Source organism: Sesamum indicum, linkage group LG7, assembly GCF_026168435.1.
Source record: "Sesamum indicum cultivar Baizhima isolate 11 linkage group LG7, ASM2616843v1, whole genome shotgun sequence".
NCBI classification, from domain to species: Eukaryota; Viridiplantae; Streptophyta; class Magnoliopsida; order Lamiales; family Pedaliaceae; genus Sesamum; species Sesamum indicum.
Window position 1 is genome coordinate 13145024 of NC_142663.1, and position 20562 is coordinate 13165585.

Genomic DNA, 20562 nt, shown 5'->3' on the forward strand with positions numbered 1-20562 from the left:
ATTACACATTTATTTGAAATCTAACAATATGCTTTATAGTTTGTTACATCTCAATCAAGTAATTCTAACTTTTTCTTATTTTCTCAGTTAGATAAAATGAGTGATCAAAATACAAATATCAGCAAGTAAGGAAAGATGCACAACAACAAACGATGGGAAGTGGTGATTGTGAGGTCGGGCGCGTAAGAAAGGCCAACTTAAAGTCTAAAACTAATTGAGGAACTTAGCATAAAATTCTACAACTTGGAAACAAATATGAACCATTGTTCATGAAAAACATTTAAATTAAATAAACACGGAGAAGTCTGTTCGGACAAAGCATTAGAGAACAAGGACAAGCATCAGGGTGATCAGGTAAAAGCCTCATTAGAGCACTGAAGTAGACAAATGGACCAAACAGGCAACTCATCAAGAATTTCAGCATCCACAAATTTGATAGCTTAAATGGGGAACAATTTTGTCCATTCAACTCAACTTCTTAAACAAGATAAAATGACCATAATAAGGTAAAGATCCTAATTCTAGGTGCTCATTTCTCTTTCTCTTTGGTGTAGTGTCGAACTGCAAATGCCAACCCCAAGATCAGAAGAGGGACGAGGAACTGCAAAATCTTGATCACAAACTCCGGAGTCTTATCTGGATTGTAATGTGCTTGTTGAGGAGGTGTGTATGCGCGTTTAAGGGGAACCGTTGCCATGTCGATCTCCCCAATGTAATATTTGTCCATCATCTCCCTAGCAGAATCACTGTGGCCAACATCTTCAAAGTCGTTTGTTGCATCTTTTCCTGTGCAGTTAAAACAGATTATGATATGATCTTAATAGTGTCTCCAATTATATGCATTCACTTTGGATGTAGTAATAATGCTACCAGAAGGAGAAATGTAGAACAATTATTACCAGTTGCAGATAGCAATACTTCATCACCTCCAGGGTGATCATCCATGAATGGAGTTACATCATAAACCTGCAAACATAAATTTACTTAAACAATGTCCTCATTGGATATCATTTGAGAGGAAAAAGAATAGAAGAAGGACCCAAAAGATCACGACCACAAGAGTTCAGTACAGAACTCGGACTGCACACATTTCCTTATCCAAATGAAGCATAGTTTCATTCATTAAAAAATTCTTACCAAGTGACAAGTTCCAAAAGAATATTAATAGTGACCCAACGGTTAGAAATCAAGGCAGTCCCTCTATAATATAGCCCCAGTGCCTATGGTTTACTAAACCACTACATCATGCTGCCACACAAAGGTTGTAAACTTCGCTTTCAGAAGATGTATATTCAAATTAAATAATTTTCAGTTCAGATACCCAATACATGTAAACAAATATGTGGAAGTGTTCAACTGCTGGAGGTTATTCGGTCAGCAAGTATAGTGAGTTGAAAGGTAAGATTGCAAAAGTAGGCTTAGATTGAGCTTTCAGTGAAGGAATTCTTCACACTAAATTTGTTCAGATGTTTCACTCGTGCTTGAGCTTCTGTGAACCTCTCTCTCAGCAACAATCATAAGAAAAATAACATTGCACGTGTTCATTAAGGAATTTTTAAGTCATTAACTACATAGCAGAGCCAAGGCTTGAAACTAAACAATCATAAAATCTCATTTTCAAACTACTGAAATGAACATAATTTGAGCATGCATGTTCTCTTTATGATCGAGATATAATCCGCAACCAACACCAAGTTCCTTACTGAAAACATGGATTCATACAATTGAACTCGAGTAAACAGAACTGATAAAGACTTCACTCCAATTTATAGAGTATTTTAGACTTGTAAGGCTTCAATCAAACCATACCAAAATCTATACAAGGACACAATGAAATTCACCACGCGCAACTAAAAATCAATAAACGTAATACAAAATCGAGATCACAACACAAGTTAAGCACAATAGAGTAAAATTTCAAACAGCTAAAAGTATAAAACAAGTTCTCTTCCCGATTAAGAAAAGTAAAATATAAGATCTGAACCTTTCCACTGATAATCAGCCAACAATCCTTAGTCTTATTATGCTTCGCAACCTCCTCGAACGTGTGGACTTTCGGATCTGACGCCATTTTTCCACCTCACAACTACAAAAAGAGATAAAAACAAATCTAAAATCAAAATGTTAACCAAAGCAAATTCCGCCGAATATAGCATCCAACAGAAGGCAAAAAATAGACAAAAATCGAGAATTATGTGGAGAACAAAAGGAGGAATCTATAAGTAGAGATTCCGATCAGAAAAGCTTACGAGAGAGAAAAATGAAAAACGAAATCTGAGACTTTCTCTTTCTACGCTGCTTTCACCCACCACTTTTAGCAATCAAAGAAAGTGCATCGAGTCTACCGAAATCGAATTCATATATAGTTCGCCAGATTTGGCTCCCTTGCGATTTGGTCCACATACTTGGCAAATATTACAGACCTGACCTCTTGTAGGCTTCCCATTTTTCGCTTGTTTTGTTTTTTCTTTAGAATTCGAATTTTGACCCCATTCACTTTTCTTCTTTCACCTTTTTCCACATAAACTCAAAAGAGTATTTCTACTTTATAGTTTTTATTTTTGAATTGTTGTATTAAATTAATTTGAATCACAAGTTATAATCAGTTTTCTACCAATTTCTGCAAATTATTCATGAAATTGTAAATACTTTTTAGCTACTTTTTCAAACACTCAACTTTAATTTTTTTTTACTTTTAATTTTTGTTTCCAAACGCTTTTCATTTTTATGAATATTTAACTTACACATTTTTCTATAATTCATTCACATAACAAACACGGCAGTTATTGTAACACCCTCTAATACCACCAACATCTGCACAAATATAATTAATAATTATTTAAAAATAAAAATAAATAATGCTAATAATATTTGAAATGGAAATAAATAAATTTGTAGGTTTAGAATTGAAAAAAAAACTTGCATTCACAGATCGTAGTTGTAAGTCGTTTTGTGGACCTCAAAAATCAACTCTCAAACGTTCAAATCAGTACAATTATAAATGATGTTACGTGTTTAAATTAGACCAAATATATAGATATTTTTCTCATTCCCTATAAATTTGTTCTATTATATTATTTGGTCATTATTGTTATTCAAATATTGTTCATGAAATGTGAATTTGGATATTTTGAAAAAATTATGTATTTATTGCTCTTGTCAAGGAAAAATAAATGTAATATGTGAGGAGTAAATGTAGTAGATTAAGAGCCCAACATATTTTATGTAAAATTATTATAATTCATTTTATTATTTTTTATATATTGATCGAATTGATATATTATTTAATTTATTAATATGTACATAATATGTGAAGAGTAAATGTAGTAGATTAAGAGCCCAATATATTTTACGTAAAATTATTATAATTTATGTTATTATTTTTTTATGTATTAATCAAATTGATATATTATTTAATTTATCAATATATATATATAATTATCATGTCATTACCACTTATGTAGGGGATAGAAAAATTGACATATTGGAGTTGACGCTTTGGATCCGCCCACAGAAAACCCAACTACTTCGTTAAGTGACATATTTGACTAGGACAACAACTGATAACAATAACAATTAATTATATTTTCATCCCTTCAAAATTATAAAATTATATTTGTATCTCATGTAAAAATTTTCTATCTACAACTACACTCATTTTATTAGTATTTGGATAAAAAAAATACTGATATTAGTAAAAAAGAATTACATAAATTTTAGTTTCATCCCTCGTTTAGTATTCTTTATAATTTATTGACAAAAATACCCTAACACTATTTTTATACTTGTAAAAGATAAATATAATATATAGACAGAGTCAAAAATAACGTAACCGTAACAAAATATTAGTCTCAAAATATTTTTACTGGATAAAAAGTAGTCATTAATGAATTGAAAAACTAACCATATCATCAATAATTTATACGGATATTGAATGAAATGTAAAATTATAAATTTAGGTAATTTTTTTACTAGTGTCAGTATAGTCCATCCAAATTCTAATAAAAAGTGTACAATTACAAATAGAAAATTCTCGAAAGTTGTATAAATGTAAATTTATATTGTAAAAGAGATGTAAGTGTATTAACCCTAACAACAATGATATAAGTAGCAATAATAATTACAAAATTGCAAGTCCATGCAGTAGGGTAGCCGCCCCAAAAATGGTCCAATTCATTCTCCGCTATTAAATTCGGAGTCTTTATCATTAAATTGCTAGTCATAATACCCTATTTTTTATATCTATATTAATATAAAAAAAATTCTTCTTACTCACAATAAAAATTAATTGACATCGTCATACCTATGTTTAAGTATGATAATTGTAATCTTAATTAGATTATTTTAGTAAATTATATATATATATATATTTTTAATAAAAGTGACTTCATGTCATTTTAAAACTACTACACCAATTTTCTTGTTGGGTCAATAATACCGATTTTTTTCTCTTTCTTGCTTTCTTTTTTGTTTTTTTTTTATAAATGTGATTTGTTGATTTATATAATTTATTCTTATTTATAATATATTTTAAAAATTAAAAAATTATTTATTATATACATGTAAGAACAACATGCCACAATAACTAGTATATATATATATATATGTGTGTGTGTGTAAATATACCATTTGATTTAAATTTTAGTGGATACAATAGTGTATTTGGTAAAGCAAAAGAAGGGTGATGATGTGTAAATATTGAAAATTGAAGGGAGGGAATATTTGAATTGACTTTGTTCATTTATAATATGGGTATAAAATGTATGCCAATTTTCTAGAGTTGGATACCCAATTTTGAATGCATTAGAAATTTGGTTGGTGGAATTAAATTAAATGTGGAGGGGTACGCAGTAGGTATAATTAATCAATGTCCATCTAACTCTTTTTTTTTTCTTTTAAAGTAATAAATTAATCATAGTGATTATCTTAGAAAAGATAGGGTAAGGAGGTAGTGGAGTTATATTTGAGAGAACATTAAAGGATGGCTAATCCTTTGGGCTATATTATTTATAATACTGTACCTACCTCCTTTATACATTTCTTCTTTATTATTAAATGCGCATGCTTTCAATATTGCTTTTTTTTTTTCTAAAAATAAATGTATAACTATATTCAAATAAATAAAAAGCTAAAAGTGTTAGAAATGTTTAACACTTTTTAAAATGTCTAGCACTTTTAGGTTTATCATATGTAATTTGTTGGATTTGATTACAAATATTTCGGATATAAATTATAATTACGTTGATGGAGGGAAATCAAATTGCATTATAAAGACAAGGAAGGAAAGTTTTTAGACAAAACTTACCAAACCAATCTAATTCAGTAGATTACGAAAATACTCTTAGTAAATCAATTCTGGCTATGTAAAAGACGAAACAGTATTTTTTCTTCACCTACCATAAATAGCGTAATTTTGTAGTAATATAAATACCCACCTTCATTTGAGAAGAAGGGGGATTTTTTTTTTTGGAGGAATTTTTAGTGTAAAACGTGTTGAATCGCATCCTGATAATACAAATTTAATTGATAACGCTTTTTCACGGCCGAATTACATAAAGAATCCAAGCTCAAGTAATCGTTAATGCATAACCAACAAGCCCAAGAATCAAAAACACACCTATTGCAAATAAACTTTTAAATATGAAAATTTTCAACTCAAAATAGTGTTTAGAAGTTAATAGTGTGATGTTATTACTTTGAACGTTATATAATATCTTTTAGGACGAAAAGCTAATTTTAAAAAGTTTATCTTATTTTCAAATGTTCCCAATAAAAGAAATATAATAGATACATTTGTGATGTGTGTATGTATAATAAAACTGAAACGTCGAAACTATTTAATATATGTTTTCATATTCGGATGGTCTTTTTGTATTTTATTTTGCGCAAATAAGAAATCACACTTTTGGGTAATTCATCTTTTATTTTTTTTTATTCAAATTTAGATAATGTAAGGTATGTATCTTTATCCAAAATATTTATAGTTTTTTAGATAAATTAGCCAGTTTTACACCTAATAATATTTTTAATTAATTATTATCATATTAAATTTGAACTATCTATCAATTACTCATTTTTTTTTATATTTTATAATATTTGAATCAGGTATAATTTTTATTTATTAATACTAGCGGCATACAACGGAATGTGTGTGCGAAAATATTCAAAACTTATAAATAATTAAATTTTATTGATAAGTTAGTTATCAATTATGTGATAGTGATTTGAGAAAGTTTAAAAGGTATTTTAATAAATTTAATAAAAATTAAAATTATTTAAATTTTATTTAAAAAATAAATTTAAATATTTAAAATAATAGTATTTGATAATCAAGAAACAACCTGACACTTAGTTACTTCTCATTTTGGGTTGAAAATTAGTAGTTCCTCAGTATTGGTTTAAACAAATTGATAAAATTATAATCTTTTTTTTATTACAATAATAAATAAATAATCTTTGGATGGTATATTCAAGAGATAAAATTTAATATAAAAATTGTAGGCGCTGAATTTTAAGGGATTATTATTATTATTATTTTTTTTATTTGGAGGATTTGATTATATATAAATGCATTTGAGAAGAAGTCTGAATTCTTCTTCACCACGGATTTGTTGGCCAAAACACTCAGACAACGACCATGGGCAACGACAACCCCTCCTGTTCCTCCTCCACTCTCCGCTTCCTCAAACAACCCGCCTCCGACTCCTCGCCGTTCGAGCTCCACGAAGGCGACATTGTTTGGTCCTTCTTCCCCTCCGCTTCCCCGCCGTCGCCCCACCGCCGCCGTCATCGCCATCGATTCAGTCCTATTCGGTCCGGACTTTCTGCCGCCCTGGAAGACCACCATCTCCCACCAATGCGCCGAGCCTCGAAGATGATGCCTGCGAATGCACGGCCTCCGAATGCTTCCCCAAAATTCCGCCAGTCGGCGCCGGTGAATGTTCCTGTGTGGCCGGAGAGACATCGAGAGAGTTACAGCAAGCGCAATCTGTGGAGGTTCGATGAGGTGGAGGATAAAGATGGGGAGAAAGAGGAAGAGAAGATGATTCCACCTCACGTGATCGTGGCCAGATCGCACGTGACTTCCTCCGTTTTTGAAGGCGCCGGGAGAACGTTGAAAGGGAGGGATTTATGCAGAGTGCGCAACGCTGTTTTCCAAAAAACAGGTCTCATTGAGTGATTGATGAAAACAAAATTTTTGAAAAAGAGGGTAGACCCAAAAACACACACACACACAAAAGAATTTAATAAAGATATTGAATTTCTTCTGTTGTAATTTTGAGTGTTTTTTTCTTTGGCGAACGCCTAATATTATTAGGTGATCGCCAATTCCGGATATCTGCAGATACTGAAATTCAATTCTAATGTCTTCATATAAAAATATTTTGGTAATTTCAAATGTCTGATTTTACTACTCTGTTGATTTCTCAGTATGATACTATTTCATTTTCCTTAGTTTCCTGTGTAAATTGGGTGTTTATTCTGTTGGAAAGAAATATTCATATGTATGATGCAAAATAATATGTAGATATAATTTGTTTTACCGATTTTTGCATATATTTCGTGTCTATCCCTCCCAAGCTTCGGAGCTACAATTCAGCACTATCACAGGTTTTGGCACTTTGTCTTACAACAACTGCATTCTTGTTCCTGAAAATGTAAGGATATTCTGATCCTTCCCCAATTTCTTTACATGTCAAAACTGTATGTCTTAATTCATAACAGTTACATCTTTGCTACTACAGACTACTTTTATGGTTTGGTTTTCTCACGTGCTAGCTGTAGGCAAGAAGCTCATGCAGATTGGCGGGTTGATCTTGGCCAAAGCAAGAATGGAGGAAGGCAGAATCCACAGCCCATCGCCACAGATCAAACCTGAAGCAACCGCTGGGATCATCAGACCTGCCTTTCTGCTATCAATTTTATGCCAAATATATACAACCAAACTCCCCACACACATATCGATTGCAAAGTAAGCTCCCACAAGAAACGGCACGGCCATAGCCATTGGAAGGGGAACCCATTTGCCGTATTTCTCTGGGCCGACATCTCTCAACAGATTGGCCAATACGGCAAACGCAAAAAACCCGTAGCAGAGCTGCAAGCAATGGTGGGGTAGAGCAGAGAAGCCTTCGACTCCAAGGATTGCCATGTTTCTGTAGATGAGTGCATATGGGGCTTTGTAGTCCCCATCGGGGTTTCCCACGTCAAACGCCTTGTAAAAGAGGAAGAATGAGAGAGGCGCCACTATGCAGCCGATGGCCGTCCCGAATGCCTGGCTGATGAGCATTGATCTAGGCGATGTTAGGGTGAGGTGGCCGGTTTTGAAATCGTGCATCAAATCGGAGGATATGGAGACAATAGACTTTATGAGACCACACCCAATGAGTCCGGCAACGACCCCGTTGTCTTTTCCAGCCAAAGCAGCAAGCACAAAGAGGGCAACTTTGCCATAGTTGTATGCCATGTTCATGTCAGTCAGGCCAGCACCATAAGCGTTGCAGAAGCTTAGAGATGGAGCGAGCATGTAGGCGACAAGCACATAGTACCACTTGAGCTGAGGAAACATGATTGGGATGACGATTATGGAAATAATTGAGAAAAACATGTAACCAGTGCATGCCAGCCACATTGGAATGCTCTCTCTTATAAACACTTCATTCCGTTGAAGATCGTCTAAGGTTTGAGTGGTGTTATCTGAAATGCCAGTAACTTTTATGTCAGCAACAAAGTTATACCACACAACTTGAAGGAATTTGCCTATTGAGCAGGTAAAGATGATTTACTTCAGAAAGGGACTTATAAGCATACAACAAAGTTGCATATTTACCTGCTTTGAGGTTCTTCTTGTTGAATGTAGAATACATGCTTCTGACGGTAAAAAACAGAGTCTTGAGAAAATTGTACAGACCGTCACCTAGAATAAGAGCGATGGAAATGAAAACCTGCAGATAGAAACAAACCCTTTACTTCAATTTGGAATCAAAGCGGATGATTAACCCATAACTGAGTTGTTTTTGACTACGTGAAGAATTTTTTGTCTCAATAGACCTTGTAACCATTCAAACTCTTCATGCTGCTTTCTTTGATGTCCTTTGCGAACCAATCTCCCTTCTTCTCACTTATCAGCGGCCACATAACGCCCCAAGAAAGCACGGCTCCAACAAGCAAAGACAAGTTCACGAGGTGGGAGCAGATCATTCCTGCTCCTACGTAAGTCATGCTGAAATCAAAGTAAAATCTGCAGAATTCAATATTTTTTGCATTAGTTGTGAATGGAAAATCGTCATATTGAGAAATGAGAAACGAAAACTTTATGAACGCACGTTTGTTTCCACGCTCTCAACCCGAACGTGGGGAAGTTGATGAATCCACATTGCACTCCACCCGAGTAGAACCATTGGAAGAAACTCCATATGAAACTGAGTGAGAAGAACTTCATGAATCCATGGACCTGTTTCCTGAAACATGAACAGTACGAAGAAATTTTAAGTCATTCCCATCAAAGAAAAATTAAAGGATTCATCATCTGAAGAACGAAAACTGCCTACTTCGCCATCTTGTCTCCTTTACTAGTGTGAAATCCATTGATCAGAACAGCAGTTGCAGTTCCACTTGGATAAGGTAATTTGTAATCTATTATCATAATCTGCCCAGAAAATGTATGCATTAGAACTAAGAAACAGACAGAAAAACTCCCAATGAAAGCCACAACATATTCTTTAGCAACACACACGCACATATATATACCTTTCTGAGAGGAACCAAAGCCAACAATCCAACAAAACTAACAACAAAAAGAAAGCCAATCATCCAATCAAGCCCAGGTTCTTTATAACTCCCAGGTGAATTCCCCTCTGTGTCAAATCCTGCCTGCTCATACGTCCTCTTGTTCAATCCCAACAAATAAGACCCAAATCCACCTGATAATCCCATTCAATCAAGAAAAAAAACATCTGAAATCAACAACAAAACCCCAAAAGAAATCAAACATTCAAGAACAAAAGAGCCCATCAAAACTATTTACAAGAATTCAAGTTCTCTGACCTCCCACAGCTATGCTGTAGCAAGCAACAGCACAAGTCTGAATAATTGTATTCTCCTGTCTGGTAAAAGGAGTTGAGACAACATTAGCCTTTTGGAGAAGCTTTGTCCATGTTCTGATGAACACATAAGCAAGAAGAGCAGCTGAGACATTGAGGTTCGGGACAAGGCCAGTTGTGAGATTGAGCTTCATTACTATGATACTGTATATGATTCCAATCAGTATACTTGCTATTATTCCCCTGATTGTTATTTGTTCTTTCCAAGGAGGGATCCTCTTCAGATCCTCCTGCTGATGGCTCATTTCTTCCAAATCGTCCCTCTGAATTGTTTCTTCACTATCACTGGTGCCCATTTTTGGCCAACAGATCACTACCCCTGATCAGGTCAAACTGTAATCACATCAGAAAATTTCACCATCAATCATGAAACAGAAATTTCCACTGTAGATGAATGGATAACATAATATATATACTACATGATTCATTTAACAGAATCTTCCTGATTCCTTTTACCTGCCCAGATAATTTTCTCCCTTGAATTGGATGAAACCCACAAATGCTTCTCTCTCTCTCAAAACTCTTCAAGAAAAAAAACACAAACCCAGCGAGTTTTTCCAATTCCTCAAAGGCTACAACTGCCCAATCCAAATTCCCCAGACACCAAGTGGATTTGCTCCAAACCCCACCTCCATAAATCACAATTCAGGAATTGCACTTAGCATGAACAAGCTGAGGAATGGTCCAAGATATAAAGCAGAGGACTTTCCACAAATTGCTTACCCACCCCACGTTGAAAATCTTGAAAGACTGTTAGGAATGTACTACTCAGTAGTACAAAACGCAAACATCACTGTCTCCTTTGTACTGCAAAAAGAAATCAAGAAGATCCCAGTTCTCTTGACAGATGGTGGGCTGAAAATCAATACTCTCCCCTCCTTTCTCCCTTCTCGTTGACCTCCCTTTACCCTCTAAATTAAAACCACTTTTTTCCTTTTAAGCACGAAAAATGAATCACATTTTGCTGTTGAAAACTGGGCTGAAGTAAGAATTGCTCGCTTTTTGGCAGTACAAAGTCTGTGCATCAAAGGAGAGATAGCTTTGAAATAAAGGGTGTGTAGTGTGTACTTTTCTCATTGTGTGTGTGTATTCTGCGGAGGCGTGTGGTTGAAACATGGGATATAAAAACTTGGACCAGTTTCTGAATTATTGACATCAGAGACATATAAATCTGGAATTTATTACTGGGATTGGATGGTGAGAATAAGGAAATGGAGACCTTAGCGCTAACAAAAGCCTTGGAACTTTTTTGCCTTTGCAGACAAAATAAAGGAAAAGCTAACGCGGAACAACACTTATTGATAGATCAAAAAATTGAATTAATTATACGATAAATAAATTATAATAATTAATTTTAATTACAAATAATAATTAATTATATAATAAATATAATATATTTATTATATAATTTGTTTAGTTCAATCAAATCTAATTTAAATAAAAAATTTGTGCAAATAAATCGAATTCCGTCCTTAAAAAACGATTTTCTTTTTATATATAAAAGTGCCTTTTTTTTTTTGTTTTGTTTTCCTTCTCAATTTTCAAATTTAGTATTTCCGAGCAAAATTTTATTTTTGTATTCAATATTTGTAAAAGATAAGAATATAATTTATTTTTCACAAAAAGACATGATAGAATGAAAAATGTGTTTGAATTAAAATATTTTATATTAATGTTTTGTACCAAAAAAAAATATGATAGTTTGAAATTTTTAATACAAAAAAGATGTGATAGAATGAAATTTTTTAAATTTATGGTTGATTTCAGATGCTTAAACAAACACGGTCCCACAACTATGAGATTGTGTGTTCGAGTTTTATAAATGTGGATGCATTGTCTATTTTTTATAGTAGTGTCTTCTCTTTATTTACTTTTAATATATTTATTTATTTTAAAATAATAATTTAATATTTAAATTTAAATGTACTAAACGATGTAATAACCAATCTTATTTAAAAAAAAAATGCAAACAAACACGATTTCATAAGTTGATATAATATTAAAGTGAAAATGGTCTTTTTGAAAATGAAAAACGAACAAGTCTATATATGTGTTCGTTTTATTCTCTAATATGAAAATTATATTAAAACATTGATCTATAAATACTTATAAGCAATTTATAATTTTTGTATATATTTTTGGCGATGATTAAAATTAAAATTATCTAATTACTTTATAATAACAAAAATAAAAATAAAATAAATGAAGGTCCCGTGAGAATCGGGTGGTCGTTTTCTGTTTACTTCACGCCTTTTAAATGTGTCGTTTTCTTGCTTTATGCCCGCGTTTCATTCAGTTGTTCTTTTTATATTTTTTATATATATTTAAGTTCCAGCTTGTGGGAATGAGTTTTAGCTAACCCCTCGTCCCACTTCATATTATATTTATTTAGATATTTTAATATATTCACCTTAATCAAATGTATTTTTTTACATTAATCAAGACTCGTAAATCATAATTAGGAAGCCACAAAAACAAATAGGATAATTATTTATACATACCTCGTTTATGGTTTATTTATACAAATTATTCATATTTTTTAAAGAATTATATATAATTTATCAGAAACGTCAACATCGTTTACGCAAATCATCCATACTTTTTAAAAATGACAGCATACACCTTCCAAAAACATCGATATCATTACACAAACTATCTATATTTTTTAGCTACTAGGGGTTGTTTCTGTAAATTATGTAAAAAATATGAGTGGTTTGTGTAAATAGATCATGAATTAGGGAGTATAATTAAATATAATTATTTTTTCAATAAAATCAAGTGATTGTGGGCATGTGGGAATATATCCATGTGATTATGATCCAAAGCAATAAACCCAAATGCAAGTTGCAAATTGCTTTACTTATCAGTCTTCTTGTGGTATTATTCTAATTTATTGTGTTTAAATCATTAATCTTTTATTTGAATGTTCCATAGTTTGAATTTTATAGAAAACATATAACTCCCATTTATAATATTTGATTCAACAGAGGTAGCATTTATTTCTGGTGTGTCGTTGGGTGACGACTAAAAGGGTATTTAGCTAAATTTATTTAAAATATTTTATAAGCTCATACATTTTATTTTATTTTTTTAAATATTTCTAGAGCTTATAATATAGTAAATATTATTTTAAAATAAAGAACTTATAAGATCATCCAAACACCATCTTAAATCGGGCAATATTTCATGTGCTTTGTCGAAAAAGACGTTTTATGACGGTTGAGTTGTCTTAGTTGGAGCAGGCGCAACGAGTTTAATTCCACCTATCATTTTAATCTTTTGAAAAAAAAATAAAAAAAGGTTATTTCAGAAGGAACAATATATATATATATATATAGACAAAAGTATTAATTTAGTCTTATAAAAATAAATGTATAATTATAGAGTTGAGATAGAGATAGGTCATTGAGAATAATGGGCTCAATAATTTCACATTGACACGAAAGGAAAGGAACATCCACTTGTTTGTCTTTAGAATATATACTATTTTCGAGTAAATTATAAATGAATGATGGAAATTTCTTGAGAATATACTGTTTTAAATATAAGAAGATAACAAAAACAATATTCATAATAAAAATAGATAGAATAATAGTCTCCATTACTATCCCTAACTAAAAAAGTATCATCAGAGCTGAAATTCCGAATGTCTTTGACGCCAAATAAATGATCGACATTACTGTAACTAGAATTGTCACGACCCCTCCAACTATGAATGTTTTTAGCCCTACCTTTTCTATTCGGATCTTCACTTTCACTAGTAGGACCAAGATTGTCCGTTGATTTCTTTATCCCATACATGCGTTCTAACTAATTGGGTAAATTATAACGGGTTGTTTTAAAATTTGATATAATTATAAATATATTTTCGTTATTTGACAAATTACAAATACCTTTATTGAATTAACGACCGTCTAACAAGTAATCATTAATTTGTTACAGCCCATTATAGAGGATGTTTATCAGACGACTGGTAATTTCAGAAAATATTTATAATTATTGCATCTCGCGGGATACTCTTATTAATATTATATATCATCACCTATTTATTACTATTTTTCATGTGTTATAAAAATAAATATTAGAACTCCATTTTCTTTTAATTTTTTATGAATTTATGGTATTATTATTGAGCACATGCATTAATATTATTCTTCTTGTCTCAAATCTCAACCCCAATATTTAATGATCCTAAAATTAGAGAATATTTTTAATATGATAATGTAGATACCAAAAAGTGATTATACCTTTCAATCATGTTAATTATTTACGCTGATAATATAATTTTAAAAAAATTGTTTAGAATTTCTCTTCTGAATATTAATTATTATTATTTTCACTATTTTCAGTAAATATACTTTTAACAAAATCAACACAAATATATATTTTTAATTGGATAGGATGAAAATTATTTTAAAAGTAGAAAAATCATGAAAGATAATCCATGACGCAAGTGAGGTGACATTTTAATCAAACCAAGCTTGAAAATCAAATTTTACTATTAATGTAAATAACTATCTTAAAGACGACGTAACTGTTTTTTCTACCACTAATCGTTGTGGTTACTGATATTGTTGCACTTACTATATAAGTTTGAATTATTGACAATGTTTTTTGGTGAGGCTAAACATACATCTTGACCTGTGTATGATTTTCAATGATTATACCTTATATTTTTTACTACAGTAAGTCAATTATAAGAAACCTGATGGATACACATTATCCAAGCACAATCCTTCTTCTATTGAAAAAAATGCAATTATTCTCTAGATATTTTCAGAATTATCAAATTGGTGATAAATACAAAAGTTGCCTAATTCACAATATAGAAGGGATGTTAGGCATGTGTAGGTTAGATAGTAGTACAACATTGGCAATACACACTATTCTACTTTCTGTACTACTTATGATAATTGTTAACTTTTTTATGCCTACAAAAACATCTTTTTGGAGATGGCCTATTGCATTAAGGTGTTTGATTAATTATATCATTTATTATCTATACTTATATAATAATGGAGGGTATTTTTTTTTTAAATTTTAATTTATTCATTTAACTTTTCACTTATCTACTATTTTTTGATAGTTTATTTTTACACCATTTTCTTGTAAATTTAGTATAAATTTATTATCTTGTATATATTTTATTAAATAATAAAAATTTCTTTAAATAATATTATAAAATTTATATGCATATAAAGTGTGCCATAAATTGCTATTATACATTAGGGATAATTATATTTACACCCTTGAGTTATGATCTGTTTATATAAACCATCCCTATCTTTTAGATAATTACGCATATTCTTATCAAAATATCATTATCACTTACATAAACCGCTCCGTACTTTTTTGTAAAATTATAAACACACTCTAATAGTGTTAGCATTATTATATTAAATTACTTATATTTTTTTATTATCAGAAATAATTTCTGTAATTATACAAAAGATAAGAGTAATTTGTATGAATAAATCAAAGGTCAGGGAATATAAATGTAATTATCCTTGCATGTTATTGGTCCGCGCGCAGGTGATGTGTGGACAAAGTAGTGATACGAAGATTACTCAATACTAAGAATTGGGCACGTTGGCGACATAGTTTTAGAACATGTACGAGCCCATTGGGCCTGGAACATGTACGAGCCCATCGGGCCTGGAACATGTACGAGCCCATTGGTTATTGAGCCACATAAACAGCCCAAGAAACAGAAGCTAAACTTAAAGGAAAGACGACGGCGCCGTCAAATCCTGCCATAAACCACGAAAGGGTAAGTCCGTAAATAAACCGCGAAACTTCCTCTCGCGTCGTCTCGTGGCCTCCAAAAGTTTCCACTGCATTTAGCCATTCTAAATTCCAATCCCCAAACCTCCAAAATCTAGCAAGATTACAAAAAATCTACAGAAAAGCAAAACAAAAATTGACAGAAAAATTTTGGAAAAATTCAAAAAAAGATGAGGAGCGGTTCAGGAGAGACGAAATTCGTACAAGAGCTGATCCTGTACGCGGCGAGCGCCGCTCTGAGCTGTTTGGTGCTGTTCGTGGGGCTGAAGCATCTCGACCCTAACCGCGAAGCAGCGAAGAAAGCCATAGAGCACAAGAAGGAAATTGCTAAGCGTTTAGGCCGACCTCTCATTCAAACCAATCCTTATGAGGTTTTATTATTTGGATTCTCTTTTGTATTGTTGGATATATTTATCTTATGCTTTTTGTTATTTTGCTCTGTTTTGCTTTGAATTTTTTTATTGTTTAATTTCGTACGTATTGGCAAATAATATATGTTTTTTGTGGTGTATGTGGTTTGAGTTCCGTAAGAAAGGCAACGCAAAAATTAACAGTTTTGGTTGTGATGACTATTTTAGCAATAATTCAATTTGAACTATATGGTTTAGTATTTACTAGGAGGTTGCACTTTCAATGCAATGGCAAGTTTCATGTGGTTTTGGCTGGGGGCATTCTTGTTTTAGATTTGGTAATGATGTTTTCGGGGTAAGCTTCTTTCGAAATAATTAAGAAGAATATGGTGGCCTGAAATTTTGGATGACATGATGCAAGTGAAGCTATAAGTATGCAGTAGAGTTGGCTTGGTTTAAGCTTGCTATATTATATTGTTTTTAGAACCATGAAACAACGGAACCTTGATTTTTGGAGTTGCGTTACGGCTGCCTCTAATTGTGGTCTAACTAAATATAATAGTGCAATTTGCCGAGTTTTAGCTCGGGTTAATTTTGTGCATATTTTCCTCAAAGTTGCCATGTGAAATGAGTATGGGATATAGAAGCCACATAGGTAATATAATGTTGCCTTTTATGTTCCCATCCAATTGCTCATAACTTATCCTGACAATTGAAATAACCGTTTTATGCTCAAGAGCTAAATTTTAACATATTGGATCTGGTTGGTGAGGAAAAGGTTCATCCTCACTGTAAATTTAAGCTTTATTTTAATGCCAGATATCTTTAGGTGTATGCCTGTTGTGCTTATGATTCATCTGTTTCAAATTTTTGTAGGATGTTATAGCCTGTGATGTTGTCAATCCGGACCATATAGATGTGAAATTTGACTCAATTGGGGGATTGGATGCCATTAAACAAGCATTGTACGAACTAGTGATTCTTCCTCTACGAAGACCTGAGCTATTTGCTCATGGGAAGCTTCTTGGTCCACAAAAAGGGGTTTTGTTATATGGGCCACCTGGCACTGGGAAGACAATGCTTGCCAAAGCTATCGCAAAAGAATCAGGGGCGGTTTTTATTAACGTGAGAATATCCAATTTAATGAGCAAATGGTTTGGCGACGCACAGAAACTAGGTGCTCATACTTCATTCATCTTGTAAAGTGCTTTCTCCCTCTTACACCACCTATTGCATCATGTTTATTCAGAGTATAAAAAGAGATGCAGAAAGTCTTTCCCTTCAGTGTATTAATGGTTATGAATGATGCAATTGTGTATCTGATAGTTCTGAGTCGTACATTTAATTGCTATTTGTTTTTTGTTTGAAATGGAAGAAGAATGGGCCTGGGTGGGGGTTGCATTGGGATGTTGTCTGTTTCAGGGCTTTTGGCTTTGTCTTTGTAAGACTTGCTTTTAAATGGATGCCGCGGAGTTCTGTTTATTGTTGACACAAGTCTGCTGTCTTGGTTCAATTTAGTTTCTTTGACTGATTTAATATTAATCTTCAAGTGTATAAAGATGGAGGGATTCTCAATTCGTTGGTTGAAGTATGCTGGGTTAATTGCCTGCTCATTTAACTAATTTAATAATTTATATTGTTTCTGATTCAAGTTGAATGTTTTCAAACTCCTTTTGTTTAATGGTATCAGATTGTTTTTTGGTTCACTAAAATAATGTCTTTTCAGTTTCATCCTTTTGCTTCTCTTTCAAAATAATATCTCCTACTACTACTGAACTTATTCTTATGCTCCTGAAAGGGAAAGTGAAAAGAATATAGTGATTTTTTCTTCCTTCATCCTATCTATTGGCTATTTCATCTTTTTGTATATGTCTTTACCACATGTCCCTCACTTGAACTTCTAGTGATAGTTTGTGCCTGTAAGATTTGAATATAGGGGTTTCTAAGATCTCCTGTTTCTTGTAATGATTTCTTTTGTTTCATTTCATATGCAGTGGCTGCTGTTTTCAGCTTGGCCTACAAACTCCAGCCAGCTATTATTTTCATCGATGAAGTGGACAGTTTTTTGGGCCAGCGCAAGTCTACTGACCATGAAGCACTAACAAACATGAAGACTGAATTTATGGCTTTGTGGGATGGTTTCACCACTGACCGTAAGTTTTCTGTTGATCTCTCTGGAGGATTTTTCTTTTCTTTCCCCCTTGTTTCTGCTATGTAATAAGTGTTAGTTTAATTCTGAAAGTTAGAGAGTAGTTCTGGTGATTCCAACATGTCCAAATTTCATTGATTACTATGCTAGATAAGGTCTTTCTGTTAATGCCATGTTTTTATTCATGCAGAAGATGCTCGGGTCATGGTGCTTGCTGCTACCAATCGTCCATCAGAACTTGATGAAGCAATTCTTCGGCGACTTCCTCAGGCATTTGAAATTGGGATACCTGATCGTAAGGAGAGGGTTGCAATACTGAAGGTTATATTAAAGGATGAGAAGGTTGAAGATGGCATTGATTATGACCACATAGCTGCTCTATGCGATGGTTACACTGGTTCAGATCTTCTTGAGCTCTGCAAAAAGGCTGCGTACTTCCCCATCCGGGACTTGCTTAATGATGAGAAAGCTGGAAAACCGTCTAAGGTCATTATTTTATCTCTTTCTTTCTTGTTTGTGCACCATCTTTACAGTTCAATTGCCTTCAGCAGTAATCGAGCCTCTAGATATATTGCAGAGATGTTCAGTTATATATTGGTGCTTGTTGGTGATACATGAATGCATCAAGTCACAAAGAGGCCCATATGTCGAGATTTACTCATCATGTTGGTTTTCTTCTGATCTTTATCTTTAGGAGCCAAGGCCATTATCACAGGCAGATTTGGAGAGAGTCATTGCTACAACCACCAAGACGAAGGTTGCTGCTAGTGAATATAGTAGATTAAGCTTGCAACAATCATCAGGATGGTCACGGCAAAGAGATTCGGATGATTATCAGGTCCAAGCTGCGATCAGTGAGCTATCTAAACTTGTCGTTTCCCAAATTTTGAACCTTCAATCGGAAGCCCAAGATACTTAATTTCCATGTACTTTCTCATATCTCTGCACTAGGCCTGTTGCTTGTTTAATGAAGCGTAACCAAGTGCTTGTGATTACTTTCCAGTATATTTGGTTAGAAATATTGCTGTAGGATCTACAAAATTGTTCACTTTTTGTTGACCTGCTCATCATCTTGGGACAACTCGAGGATTTTGATTCTGCTTGGCGATTATCGATTCCCAGCTCATACCATCTTATCCAAGCAAGTATTTATTCAAATGGATTGTGAATCGATAATGCCAAAACTTCATTTTATATGTTTTCATTCATACTTCACTAGTGAGCTTGGCTTACATTGCGCGACTGATTAGCCATATTAGCTAGAAAAATGCTTCACTCGGCTTTCCAACCACCACAGAGCGACTTCCCTTGCAGCCCGACTGGTATAATACTGACAGTCCCCGCACACCACCTTCAAACAACCTGGATTAGGCATGTGTTGGGCATTGATTTTGATGAAATGAGCGTGTTGTCGTGATTAGATTTTTTCAGTTGGATAGTTATAATGAGTTTAATTAATTAACTTTCATTATAAAGAATTTGAGTGTGGTAAACTATGATTAATGTGTTTGTCAACAATTTGAGTGAAGTCTACACATTGTTCAAATGCAGCGTTAACTTTTAAAATCATCTTTTCGGTTTTAGCAAGAAGAAATGCATATCAACTCCTAATTAAGAGGGTGTTTGCCTCAGCTTATTGAAAATATTTTCATGAGTTCATATATCCTATAAAATATTTTTTAAGTTGTAAGATGCTAAAAGTTTACTTTAAAAATAACTTCTTACATAGTGTTTTTATAAAATTAGGGGTGCTGCAGTATTTAAATTTTGTCAGATGTGGCCTCCAAATTATTAATGGGAGCAGTATTATAACTATTACCTTACCTTTGGGTTTTAATCAATGATGATGACCATGATTTGTGGTTGTCCCACCTTTGACATCGGATGTCTGATGTGGTGACGTCCCCAAGCATGACTCCTGCCTTCATAATTAAGGCATTTTATTTTAACTATAATATGTAAATACTTTAAAAAATTATGTAATATTATATCTGACACGTACTGAATATATTAACGTTTTAAATACGTATCAGACATGACATTTTTTTTATTCAAACATAGAAAATAATAATAAGAGAAAATACGATATTGAACATGACAGACGGGGTGTCAAATACATTTCAAACACGTTTTTCTTTTTATAACTTCAAAAAGCTATGGACTTTTTTTTAGAAAA

At 32.8% G+C, this 20562-nt stretch overlaps 4 protein-coding genes across 5 annotated transcripts; 2 read left to right on the forward strand and 2 right to left on the reverse strand.

Moving 5' to 3' along the window:
* Positions 1-380: 380 nt before the first annotated feature.
* LOC105166769 (cytochrome b5) lies at positions 381-2410 on the reverse strand. The gene is made up of 4 exons (XM_011086244.3): positions 2250-2410; positions 1985-2086; positions 900-966; positions 381-786 (listed from the first exon to the last, which is right to left on the reverse strand). The coding sequence occupies exons 2-4, from the start codon at positions 2069-2071 to the stop codon at positions 530-532; spliced, it is 411 nt and encodes a 136-aa protein (XP_011084546.1). The 5' UTR covers positions 2072-2086; positions 2250-2410; the 3' UTR covers positions 381-529.
* Positions 2411-6589: 4179 nt separating this feature from the next.
* LOC105166922 (uncharacterized) lies at positions 6590-8703 on the forward strand. The gene is made up of 2 exons (XM_011086443.2): positions 6590-7166; positions 7582-8703. The coding sequence occupies exons 1-2, from the start codon at positions 6638-6640 to the stop codon at positions 7671-7673; spliced, it is 621 nt and encodes a 206-aa protein (XP_011084745.2). The 5' UTR covers positions 6590-6637; the 3' UTR covers positions 7674-8703.
* YSL3 (YELLOW STRIPE like 3) lies at positions 7526-11257 on the reverse strand. 2 transcript variants are annotated; one of them, XM_088882735.1, is made up of 8 exons: positions 10560-11257; positions 10048-10436; positions 9751-9923; positions 9552-9649; positions 9327-9461; positions 9052-9223; positions 8831-8945; positions 7526-8697 (listed from the first exon to the last, which is right to left on the reverse strand). In XM_088882735.1, exons 2-8 carry the CDS (start codon positions 10397-10399, stop codon positions 7769-7771), a joined length of 1974 nt encoding a protein of 657 aa, XP_088738861.1. In that variant the 5' UTR covers positions 10400-10436; positions 10560-11257; the 3' UTR covers positions 7526-7768. The 2 variants fall into 2 exon arrangements, with proteins under 2 accessions (XP_088738861.1, XP_088738860.1); XM_088882734.1 differs by having other exon boundaries at positions 9052-9241; positions 10560-11251.
* A 4595-nt stretch (positions 11258-15852) lies between these two features.
* LOC105166921 (uncharacterized) lies at positions 15853-19544 on the forward strand. Its single transcript, XM_011086442.3, has 5 exons — positions 15853-16258; positions 17114-17414; positions 18232-18390; positions 18577-18872; positions 19081-19544. The coding sequence occupies exons 1-5, from the start codon at positions 16058-16060 to the stop codon at positions 19303-19305; spliced, it is 1182 nt and encodes a 393-aa protein (XP_011084744.2). The 5' UTR covers positions 15853-16057; the 3' UTR covers positions 19306-19544.
* Positions 19545-20562: the final 1018 nt, after the last annotated feature.

What these genes read in the sequence shown, in the direction of transcription:
- LOC105166769 (XM_011086244.3), bottom strand. Translation starts at nt 2,071, where the DNA reads ATGGCGTCAGATCCGAAAGTCCACACGTTCGAGGAGGTTGCGAAGCAT. An exon ending in GGCTGATTATCAGTGGAAAG is followed by an intron (nt 967 to 1,984) that starts GTTCAGATCTTA and finishes TTATGTTTGCAG; the next exon opens with GTTTATGATGTAACTCCATT. An exon ending in AGTATTGCTATCTGCAACTG is followed by an intron (nt 787 to 899) that starts GTAATAATTGTT and finishes TTAACTGCACAG; the next exon opens with GAAAAGATGCAACAAACGAC.
- LOC105166922 (XM_011086443.2), top strand. Translation starts at nt 6,638, where the DNA reads ATGGGCAACGACAACCCCTCCTGTTCCTCCTCCACTCTCCGCTTCCTC. An exon ending in CGCTGTTTTCCAAAAAACAG is followed by an intron (nt 7,167 to 7,581) that starts GTCTCATTGAGT and finishes ATCCCTCCCAAG; the next exon opens with CTTCGGAGCTACAATTCAGC.
- YSL3 (XM_088882734.1), bottom strand. Translation starts at nt 10,399, where the DNA reads ATGGGCACCAGTGATAGTGAAGAAACAATTCAGAGGGACGATTTGGAA. An exon ending in AAAGGAGACAAGATGGCGAA is followed by an intron (nt 9,462 to 9,551) that starts GTAGGCAGTTTT and finishes TTCATGTTTCAG; the next exon opens with GAAACAGGTCCATGGATTCA. An exon ending in TTGAGAGCGTGGAAACAAAC is followed by an intron (nt 9,242 to 9,326) that starts GTGCGTTCATAA and finishes TGAATTCTGCAG; the next exon opens with ATTTTACTTTGATTTCAGCA.
- LOC105166921 (XM_011086442.3), top strand. Translation starts at nt 16,058, where the DNA reads ATGAGGAGCGGTTCAGGAGAGACGAAATTCGTACAAGAGCTGATCCTG. An exon ending in TGGCGACGCACAGAAACTAG is followed by an intron (nt 17,415 to 18,231) that starts GTGCTCATACTT and finishes TTTCATATGCAG; the next exon opens with TGGCTGCTGTTTTCAGCTTG. An exon ending in GGATGGTTTCACCACTGACC is followed by an intron (nt 18,391 to 18,576) that starts GTAAGTTTTCTG and finishes TTATTCATGCAG; the next exon opens with AAGATGCTCGGGTCATGGTG.